The 12,041-nt window shown below is 33.1% G+C and overlaps 1 protein-coding gene across 1 annotated transcript; it reads right to left on the reverse strand.

Annotated features, from left to right (window-relative positions):
• Positions 1-722: 722 nt before the first annotated feature.
• Positions 723-3,274, reverse strand: LOC120069651 (1-aminocyclopropane-1-carboxylate oxidase homolog). Its single transcript, XM_039021434.1, has 2 exons — positions 2,695-3,274; positions 723-1,276 (listed from the first exon to the last, which is right to left on the reverse strand). Exons 1-2 carry the CDS (start codon positions 3,234-3,236, stop codon positions 1,243-1,245), a joined length of 576 nt encoding a protein of 191 aa, XP_038877362.1. The 5' UTR covers positions 3,237-3,274; the 3' UTR covers positions 723-1,242.
• Between the last annotated feature and the right edge of the window lie 8,767 nt (positions 3,275-12,041).

The raw sequence follows: 12,041 nt of genomic DNA on the forward strand, positions 1-12,041 counted from the left end.
TACAAAGTTCTAACTCTTAAAAGTGGATAAATGCTATGGAAGAGGAAATAAAATCCATGAAAGACAATGACATTTGGGAACTTGTCGAATTGCCATCAAGAGTGAAACCCATAGGTTGTAAATTGATATCGAAAACCAAAATAGATTCACATGACAATATCGAAAGATATAATGCTTGTTTTGTTGCAAAGAGTTTTACTCAAAAGGAAGACATTGATTACAAAGAGACTTTCTCTCTGATTTCATTGAAAGACTCTTTTAGGATAATCATGACACTGGTAACTCACATTGATTTAGAGCTACACCAGATGGATGTAAAAATTGTGTTTCTCAATGGGAACATCGATGAGACGATTTATATGGTTCAACCAGAAAACTTTGCATCTGGTAATTCAAAGTTTATAATGTACAAATTGAAGAAATCCATCTATGGTCTTAAGCAAGCCTCTCATCAATGGTATCACAAATTCCATAAAGTAATTACCTCTTTTGGGTTTGAGGTGAATACAGTGGAAGATTGCGTATATCACAAGTTTAGTGGGAGTAATCTATCTTTCTAGTGTTATATGTCGATGACATACTTGTAGCAAGTAATGATATAGGTTTATTGCATGATACTAAGAGGTTTCTAAAAAAGAATTTTGAGATGAAAGATCCTGGTGATGCTTCATTTGTATTAGGAATTGAAATATTGTGAGATCGTTCTCAAGGTATTTTGAGATTATCACAAAAGAACTACATTGAAAAGATTTTGAGTAGATTTGGCATGAAAGATTGTGCACCAGGAGGTACCCTAGTCGCTAAATGTGATAAATTTCATTTAGGTCAATGCCCCAAGACTATACTCGAGACTAAGAAGATGCAAAAGGTTTCCTATGCATCAACTGTTGGAAGTCTAATGTATACTTAAGTATGTACGCGTCTAAATATTGCATTCATAGTTGGAGTGTTAGACAGATATTTGAGCAACTCAGAGATTGATCATTGGAAAACAACAAAATGGGTTATGAGGTATTTATAGAGAACAAAAGATTATATGCTCACTTATAGAAGATCAGAAGTTTTGGAGATCATTGGGTATTCTGATTTCGATTATGCTGGATGCCAAGATATTTTGCAATCCACTTCAGGTTATATCTTCATGTTGGCTGGAGGAGCTGTATCCTGGAAAAGTGTTAAACAAACACTTATGGCTTCTTCTATCATGACTGTGGAGTTTATAGCATGTTATAAGACGTCCAATCATGGAATATGGTTGCGTAATTTTGTCACTGAGCTGCAGATAGATGTTGGCATAGAAAAACCACTAAAATTATTTTGTAACAATAAGTCGGCAGTGATGTATTCCAACAACAACAAAAGCAATACGAAATCAAAACATGTAGATGTGAAGTTTTTTGTTGTTAAAGAAAGAGTTCAAAATGGTCAAATTTCAATAGAACACATAGGATCAAACTCTATGGTAGCAGATCCATTGACTAAAGGTTTACAACATAAAGTTTTTCATGAGCATGCTGCTCACATGGGTGTTAGTCACTTTTGTGATTCCATGGTTTTGTGGGAGTTTGTTATTAAGGATGTTCTTTGACCTTCTTTTGTTTATTTTCTATATAGAATAAAGTTGATGGTTTATGTTTTATTATCTAAACTTGTTTATCATGCATGTGGTTTAGCAAATGTGGTTTAGCATAAAGTTTTTAAGAATGATCTCACTAAGGAATTTGGACCAGTTGGAAACAGACATGATCTAGATCACTTTGCACGTAGTTTCCATGCTACCCATCCATACTTGATCTATGTCATTAAATGTATTGGAATTGGTGATCAAGGAAGATTTAGTTATAAGAGTAGTGATGAAAGTCGCCTTGATTCCGTGCTAATACAGGAGATGAACCAAATTGAGCTAAGGGGGAATTCTATTATTGAAATAACCTGTCTATGCACATTTAAGGTTCAAGAATTATATCAGGTACACAGACATAGCCCAAGTGGGAGATTGTTAGACATATTTAAATGATAATACGTTTAATTAAAGTATGAGCTATGTATGTGGATTAATAATTTATATTATTTTATTAGATTGGGTCATATTATGTGATCTAATTAATGAAGACCCTAGATTTCTGATTGAATGTGGACTTAATGAGTAGAAGCTCATTCCTAGTTAATTAGGGTTTAATGGAAACCCTAATTGAACCAGATCTTAGGGCTATGGTCCCCAATATATCAAAATAATAAGCACTTAGTCTTTTTTGAATCCCATTTAGAGAGATTCCACTAAGGGCATTCGGAGATTTGGTTGAGGGAGACCATATTCGTCTATCATCATCTTGAAGCAATAATTAGTTTCTCAATGGAACCCGGTATGTTATTTATTCTTGACAATTTGGTATAAATGATCTTAAGATTTATCTATTCAATATAGATATAAAGTAATTATGCTAACATCATCTCCAAAATCTAGCTCATCTATAAATTAACAATATATATATATATATATATATATAGTGATCAGATGTGTCCAACACAGAGGCATGCTCATGTTTGATATGTGTCCGACTCTGATTAAAAAAATTTATACATTCTCTCTTAAGGTCGGAGGTATATGGATCACGGGAAGAGCAAAACATTTCAGAAAAAGAAGAAAGGAAAGGCAAAGAACAGAGAGAAATTAAAGAATGAACAGAGTTTTACCTGCAAACTTGAGGCAAATCTTGGGAGCTAGGAGAATTTGGGGCCATTTGAGTGAAGATGGTGTCCCTCCAATTAGCAGAGGGTGCGCTAAACAAATCGAAATTGCAGTTGTAAGAAAAAGGCTTACTATTGTCTCTTGTATAATATTGTTTCTTCTCTTCAATGTCCAGTTCGAAAAATCGATGTGCCCCATTTATGATCTCCTCCTGAACACTCACTGGAACTCCATGGTTAACCACTTGGAAGAACCCCCACGTCTCTGAAGCTTCTCGGATTTTGTCCACCACTTCTCTGCGTTTCAATAGATCTTTATCGATATCTTCCAGATCCACCACCGGAACACCCAAATGGGGTTCGTTCGAAACAGGGGTCTCGCCGGAATTGGAGCCGTCTTTGGGTGGGCGGTAGAATATTCCTGGGATCTCGGCAATGCCAGAGTCCACAAGTCCTTTGACGCCGGCCTTAGTATCGTCGAAGGCTTTCAGTTCTGAAGCTCTGTCGAAGGTTTCATCAAGTTTGGAGAAAGGTGTGACGTTGATCATTTTGTTTTGACTTGGAATTCTCAAGGAGTTGGAAGATCCAAAAGGTTGGTCTTATAATGCCCGATTTGGTACAATGTGAATGGTTTTCATACATCATTCGCTCCATTTAAATATCTTTGATCGTGTGAGACGTCAACTTCAGAAGAATCTTGAAATGATAACGTTAAATCTGAGATTTCAATAATGTTTTAAAAAAACTACCATGTGTGAATCGTCTTTTTTAGCTCTATATCGTTTTAATTTAATTTCTGAAAAATTAAGCTCTATATCGTTTTATACGTGTTCTAAAAAATCAAACCATTTTTTAAAACAAAACAAAAAATCGCCAGAGACTTGGTTTTATTTTTGAAATTTGATTACAAATTCACATTTTTGTTTATGAAGGATAAAATTTATTCTAATGTTTTAGTGTGGAAATAAGCACAAATTTCAAAAACCAAAAATAAAAAAAATTAAGACTCCGTTTAGTAACTATCTGGTTTTTAGCTTTTTATTTCTGAAAATTAATCTTATAGACACTACTTCTATATTCAAATTTCTTCTTTTTTATCTTCTTTTTATCAATGGTTTAGAAAACCCAACCAAAATTTGAAAACTAAAAAATGTAACTTTTAAAAACTTGTTTTGGTTTTTGAAATTTGGCTAAGAATTCGATCATTGTATTTAAGAAAGATACAAATCATTGTAAGAAATGAGAAGAAATAGACTTAATTTTCAAAAATCAAGAACAACAAATGAAATGGTTGGTCCTAAATATTTATCCAACGAAATCTAAGTTTTCAGTTTTTGGTTTTTGAAAATTAAGCGAATAATCACTATTTTCATCCATAAATTTTAATGTTTCGTCATCAATTTTCTCCTCATATCTTCAAAATTCAAGACAAGTTTAAGTTTTAAAAATTAAAAAGTGATTCTCAAAAAACTTATTTTGGTTGTCAGAATTAGACTTGTATTTCTTTAATATATATGACAATCATAATATAGAAATTGAAAAGGAACAAACATAAATTTTTTTTTAAAAAAAAGATAAATAAAAAAAAATCGTTAGTAAATGAAGCCTAAATTTTATATTTATCAAATATGCTAATTTTTACGGAAGGCCAAAGTTAAAATCTCATACCCTACCTTTGTTCTACTCAAAACAATTAATCATCAATAATTGATAGGTTGCTTATGCCTTATTAAATTAAAATCATAAGCTTTCTTGAATTAAATTGTCATATTTAATTCAAGGAGAATAATTAATAAGGGTCATTTAACTAGACTAGAATACACAAACGTGTATTGCACGTGTCAAGTTTTTTTCCTTTTTGAAAAAAAGAATATATATATATCATTATTATATATTTTTATTAAAAAAACAAACAAAATAATATTTATTATAAATATCATAAAATAGGTGCTTGATAGATGCTCATACTTAGTATCCAAAGTCAAATGTCATTTTTCCATTACCACATGTGTTGGCCATGTGTCCTACAACAATCTATGTTTAGTATCCAAATGTAACATCCCGAATTTCAGGGAAATTTAAGTTAACTATCTAAAATTATTGAGTTTAAATTTCATTTCATTTGGATAATTGGGGTTAAATTGAAATAATTGAAAAACTTTTATTGGTTAAATTGAATTTAATTGATCAGATATTCGAACTATTATCTTGAAAATATTGAATTTTGTTTCCCTTTGATTTTGGATTTTAGGGCCAACTTAAAAAAAAAATAAAAAATAATAAAAGAAATAATTCATTTCATGTGGTTTTGAATTGATTTAAATATTTGAAATTATTGAATTTGTATCAAATTGATGGATCTTACGCCCTTTAATTTTAATTTGAAAAGTTAATTGATTTCTAAATTTAATAGAATCTTTGGAGATTTTGGAGATATTATGATAAAATATTTTATTTATCTTTTCAAAATTTGGAAAAAATAAAAGAATTGAGTTTTTTTTCGAAATTAAATGAAAGTGAAAAGAGGTAAAAAATTGGGGAGAAAACTATTCGATTTTTCAGCGACAACTTTCACAAAATTGTCGATTTCCAGAGTTTGAACAGTTGGATAGTGCTCAAATTTTGTCAGCCTGTTCGACACATATAGAGTTTCATTTTGAACGGTTGGATTGTCGTTTGAAGCTCTGGTTTGTTCGTAATCACTGCTGAATAAAATCTGTAAACTAGAAATTCCCCTTCTCTCCCACTCTCGCAAACCCTCCTCATGCAAGACCCTCACTACCAGCCGTTAGCCTAAACAATTTATGTCATCCGACAGCAACACACGCTTCCTATCTATGGCAGCCACAAGTCAACACGCCGTCGGCCGCCATTGCCCTGATCTTTGCCAGAATTTTGAGGAAAACCTTAGGTAAGACTTATTTTTCCTTATAATTTGCATTTTGGGTTAAATTAGTAACCTCTCTTTGGTTTGAAACTTATATTCAAGGTTTGGAAGTTTTAAGGCATTGACCATCAAGCTAGATACCATTTTGTTTTGCAAAAAATTGGTGAAGATCAGTAAGTTTTGTAAGTTATTGGATGGTTATTCTTTTGGATTGAGAGTGATAGTGGAAAAATTAAGTTATTGATTTTGGATTTAATTCGTGATCATATTGGTTAATTAAATCGAGTATTGGAATTTGTCTTGGACCAAGCCACAACTTTAGGTTGATTCAAGTGTGCTAAAGAAGTTCTAAGGATATTTTGTTTTGCATTTTTTTAACCAAGTTGAGGTAAGTTCTAAGGATATTTTGTTTTGCTAAAGAATTCATGATTATGTGAACGCTATATGTAATATAAAGTTAGATGCAATATCTTTTCCTTTCCAAACTATGTGACTACATGAAAGTGATGCAAGTCCAAGGGCGCTAGGACATGAAAGAGATGTACAGGGCTGGTGTGTATGAAAGTGATACATATCTAGAGGGTACTGGGGTGTACGAAAGAGGTACATACTCAGTGGGTTATGTGTGTATACGAAAGAGGTGTATACATAACCATGGATACGAAATAGGTACGCATCCCTACATTTATGTAGAGGACTGGGGTGTACGAAAGACGTACATACTCAGTGGTTTATATGTATACGAAAGAGGTGTATACATAACCATGTGTACGAAAGAGGTACGCATCCCTACATTTATAGAGAGCATCTGGGGTGTACGAAAGAGGTACATACTTAGTGGGTTATGTGTATACGAAAGAGGTGTATACATAACCATGTGTACGAAAGAGGTACGCATCCCTACATTTATAGAGAGGATCTAGGGTATACGAAAGAGGTACATACTTAGTGGGTTATATGTATACGAAAGAGGTGTATACATAACCATGTGTACAAAACAGGTACGCATCCTTACATTTATAGAGAGGATCTGGGGTGTACGAAAGAGGTACATACTTAGTGGGTTATGTGTATACGAAAGAGGTGTATACATAACCATGTGTACAAAAGAGGTACGCATCCCTACATTTATAGAGAGAATCTGGGGTGTACGAAAGAGATACATACTTAGTGGGTTATGTGTATACGAAAGAGGTGTATACATAACCATGTGTACGAAAGAGGTACACATTCAATGGGTTATGTGTATACAAAAGAGGTGTATACGTAACCATTGTACGAAAGAGATACACATTAAGTGGTTATGTGTACATGAAAAAGGTGTATGCATAACCATGCGTATGTAAGAGATTGTGTTTCCTTCGGGATTCACCAGAGGTTGTGGGTCCTATGGGACTTACTAGAGATAGTGGGCATACTTAACTACAGTAGGATAGAAATAAGTTTTTCATGTATGTATGTGTCCCATGTGGACTAGAGCAGTTTATATGTTCCATTAGAATTAGGTATCTAGAGGACATAGATGTCTAGCCTAGCCCTAGTAGTGGGGTTACTTACTGAGTATTTTATACTCACCCTTTCTCATGTTTATGTTTCAGGTAAGAGTAGGGACGTGCCAGTGAATGACAAGCGGAATTCATGAACGAGCCACTGGGACTAGTTTTATGCTTCCGCTCATGAGATTTAAACTTCTTTTCATGTTTTTCTTAGCTTTCAGTGTTGATGTTTAAAACTTACTATTTAGAATCGCTTCCAGATTTATTTATTATCATTTATGATTTATGGGTACCCTACCGTTGTTTTTAATATTTGAAATTAAATGCAAAGTCTTTTAAATTTACCTTATTTAATTAGCATTTATTTCACCATAACAGAGTGTCGTTTTAAGTTCCATGCATGCATGTGTTTAGTAACGGCCTAACTTAAGTCCTAGAGGGTCAGGTCGTTACACCAAATGTTTCACATCTACTTGTCAAAATTCCTATAAATAAGTGGTCATTTGTGGATTTTGTAGTCACACACGTTGGTGAGAATTCAAAGAATTTTGGAGAAGTTGGAGAAATTTCATATTTTCATAATTTACTTTTACTCTTCCTACTTTTATTTTTGTTACTTATTTATTTTATATATATTTTATATATTATATTTCCCTAATATTAATATTGTTATCGTGCATCATTTTGCTTCTTAATCTTACAACACGTTATCAATACAAGTTCCTGTTGTTTCCCCCGCTGAAGGTAGGTCATTTTTTCCTCTTTATTTTGATTAATTAATTAAATGTTGTTTTGTATATTTAGCATATATTAAAATTTTAATATAAATATAATGTTTTGTGATAGTGTTACCATGACAAATCTTACAAAACTAGAATTTGCAACCCTTTACATTAATTGTAACAATTATATGTCTGGATGCTATGAAGTTTAGAGAAAAAATTAAAAAAGGGAGTACAATATCCAATCAGGAAAAGGAAGAAGTTATGATTTTTTTTTCGTCATCATCTACCTGAGGGATTGAAGCTAGAATATCTAATGTTAAAAGATCCCTATATCTTATAGAAGAATTGTAGGAGAGCCATGATCACCAGAAAACAGTTATTCTTCCTAAAGGTCGTTATGAATGGATGCATTTGAGGGTCCAAGATTTTAATTAATAAGTGATTACAACTCCACATTATTTAAAATTAGTTCAAAATTGTTTTTACGCAGAAAGAAGATTACTTATGTGAATATGTTGGAGAAGACAATTTCTATATTTTATGTCTTGAATATGCCCTTACAGCAATAATATCAAGAGAAAGGTTTTTAACAATATTCTGAACTAATTTCATGTCTTCTTGTGACTGAATGAAATAATGAGTTCTTGATTCTTTTTTTTTAAAAAAAAAAAAATCATGAATCTGATCCAACTAGAACAACAACATTCCCTGAAGTGAATGTTGTGAATTTTAATAATCATGGATGAAAAATCGTGAATCTAGACTAATTGGAACAACACTATTCCTTGAAATGAATGTTGTGAATTTTAATAATCATGGATGAAAAATCGTGAATCTAGACTAATTGGAACAACACTATTCCTTGAAATGAATGTTGTGAATTTTAATAATTGTGGTCGTGGTCGTGGTCATGATAACTGTAGAGGAAGAAATAATTTTTTTTTTCATAGTGGTCTTTATAATCATTCAAATTTTAAAAGAACCACATGGAATAATGATCATAAAGAAAAAACTCCACAAGATAAGAGTTCAATAAATATTGAGAAATGCTTTCGATATGGTATAACTGGGCATTGGGCACGTATATGTTGCACATTAATAGATCTCAAAATGAGCTATAATTTCTAGCTTAATTTAGATTCGTTAATGGATTTTATGTGTTAATTGTCTTATTTTGTAGGTACAAAGCAATCAAGAGGTAGAATAGACCATTTGATGAGAAATGTGGTTAATTTGAAATTTGGAGGTAATTTGAGCATTCAGACTTCAAAGGAGAAGAAATGACCAAATTGCCCCTGTTTGGAGCGTCGCAACGCTCATACATGTATAAGTCTAACGCTCGTGCAACGTTAAGAGGCAGAACCTGAAGATACAGGGCAGCATTGTAACGCTACCTTTAACGTTGCAACACTATGAAGATTAAGGGTGCGTGCATCTGTCGCAAGTGAGCGTCACAACAACGTTGCAATGTCACGCCAACCCTTGAGGGTTGCTGTCAACAAGAGTGTTGCAACAGTAGCCCCGATTTCTATTTAATCTTTCTTCAGTTTTAGGTTAAATACTATGTTGATTTTTATGGAGGCCGAGGAGATGCCTAGTTTTCTGCCTTTCTCATTACATTTTAAGTATCATTAGGTTAGATTTATGTTTAATTTTGGATTGTAAGCGTGGATTGGATTGTATCTCATGAATTTGTCTACAAATTTTTTAGGTAACTTCTATCTAGTTTCTTAGATCAAGTATTCTTGGTAATTTCTTGAGTTTTCTTATTTAATTAGTATTTTGCAATCTGAATTTATGTGTTCTTTGAATCCTCTTTAATTTCTAAAAACATGTTTGAGTTGATGACTTTTCACTACAAGCATGATAATATGATTCTTAGTTTTGTCACAATCTTGCATCAATATGTTATTTTAATGTATTTTTGCTTAAGAATTGTCTAGCTAAGGTTACCTAAGTAGCAATAGTTAATTAGATATTTGATGGTTATTCCTAGAATGTGCTAATTGCTAGGTTCAAAGATAAAATTGATTAATTGAATTAACTGAATATGACTTTCTTGACAATTAATCAAAACAATTGAATCCTAAATCATAATGCATATGTTTTTAGTTCTATATGGCCGCTATTGAACCCAATAGAATTTAGAAGCATATAGATTAGTTAGGATATGACCTTTCCGACCTTAATTAATAATTAGGACATTCCCTAGGTTCAATCTTTGCTAGTTGTCACCTCTATAGAGGCTAATTAGATCGAATTGAGCGAGTAGTTATGCATGCATTATTCGATTGCGTAATTCATTGGTAGAACACGATGATAGAAATTGCATTAAATGTCTATCTTGACTGAGAATTAAATGAAACAATTTATGTTTACATTTATCCCTTGTAATTTGATTTCTCGCATTTAGTTTTCTTCTTAATCAAACCAAAACCCCAATTTACTGCTCTACTTAGTAAATAGGCTTAACGAAACAAATTGTGCTTCCTTACGAATCGACCTATACTTACCATTATTGCTATGTCTTTGTAGTGATAGGAATAGGTTGATATTATACATTTTCTTTCGATTTATGGCTCTTTTTAGGAATTAAATGCCACCAAAAAAAGGCTATGATCAAGATGGCATTGTTGCCGGGGAGGCAAGCCAATTAATCTCCTTTAGTTGAATTTGACTTGTAAACTTTAAAAACCCAAAAATATTTTGTAAACTTTAAAAACCCAAAAATATTTTTTTCTTTTCTTGTGTCTACTTGTTTTCTCATGACAGATGATAAGAATATCTACTACACGTGTCGTATGAAGCAACCAGCTCAACAAAGAGAACGAGAGGTAAGCGAATTTAATGAGCTTAAAAATCAAGTTTCACAACTAACCTCTCTTGTTCAAGATTTGGCTATTAGGCAATTATAAGTTCCGCGTGGTCCTAAGCATGATTATTATCCCTCTTAGGAGATGCCTAACCAAACTCCATTGTCGATACATTATTCTTCTACTAGTTTAGGTAAGCCATTAGAAGAATTGGTTATGGAGATTTCTAACAACTCTTATGAGTTTTCTCAAGCAACCCATAGGCAATAAGAGGCCTCATTGCAACCATCTTTTGATCATACCAAACTAAGCAATGAGTGAACTGACAATGATCAAGTTGAGCAGCTGATTCCTCTAAGCATCGATCAAGGTAAGACGTTGGATTCAATAATGTGTGAACTTGCTAATGGTTTTTCTCAATGTGAGTAGGAGTCTATTTAGTCACACCTGGAGACTCAAGCCTCGTGCCAGTTGAGGTTCATCTTATCCCTTGTCTTGCACATTTCGTGTTGACATAGGAGAATCATTAAGAGCTTCCTATCGTCTGTGGCACCAAGGCTGATCTTATTAAGGAATTCCTCTAGACCGATGATGATGACGATGTTTATTCTCTGCCATGTCTTGAACAAGTCAGTGAGTTTGAGCATAAGCCCGAGTATAATCTCAAGGAGCCCCAGGTGATAGGGTTAGAGGCTGTAAAGCCTTGTCCTGTACTTCTTTTCGACATTTCCTTTACTTTCCCTCACGAGTCAGAGTCAGTTAGATCAGTTGAGTCAAAGACTTTATTTTCAGAAGAGTCAGTCCTTGAGTCTTTTATTTTATTTTTTTTCTTTTATAAATAAAAAACAAATAAAAACTTTGATTTATCTGGTTCTTTTCAAAAGATGGGAACCCTTATAACCTTGTCAGGCTATATCATCATCCAAGAAGGGACCAGACAAATACGAGAATTTCTTTGTGCCTTGATAGGGGATAGGTCACGTCGAGCAACCGACGTTAAAAATTTGTCCTTTCTGGAAAGAGCCAGGTTAACAAATTTACTTGCGTTCTTTTATTGCTTTCCTAGCTTAGTTTTTCTTTTTCGTTTGTAGGTTCCTCTCCTTAGTCCTGAAGAAGAAAGAAGAATCAGATGAAGTTGTCCTCTTACCCACCACCTCGTGTGCGATAATGTTATCAGGGGAGGTTTTATGTTCCCTTGCACTTCTTTTTTTAGTGCTTTATTTAGGGATACATTGGGGACAATGTATTACTTTAAGTTGGGGGTGGGGTACATGTTGGGTAGTATATTTTAGCTTGGGATGCTTGAGCGTTGTGCTCGAACAATGTTGTGTGCTTGAATGTTTGTTTGCTCTATTGCTTTGTTTGTTATGATGATAGTTTATGATGCACTCTTCTTGTGATAAAATTTGCATGAAATAATGTTAGGAGTGCA

Source organism: Benincasa hispida, unplaced genomic scaffold (genome assembly GCF_009727055.1).
Source record: "Benincasa hispida cultivar B227 unplaced genomic scaffold, ASM972705v1 Contig533, whole genome shotgun sequence".
NCBI lineage: Eukaryota > Viridiplantae > Streptophyta > Magnoliopsida > Cucurbitales > Cucurbitaceae > Benincasa > Benincasa hispida.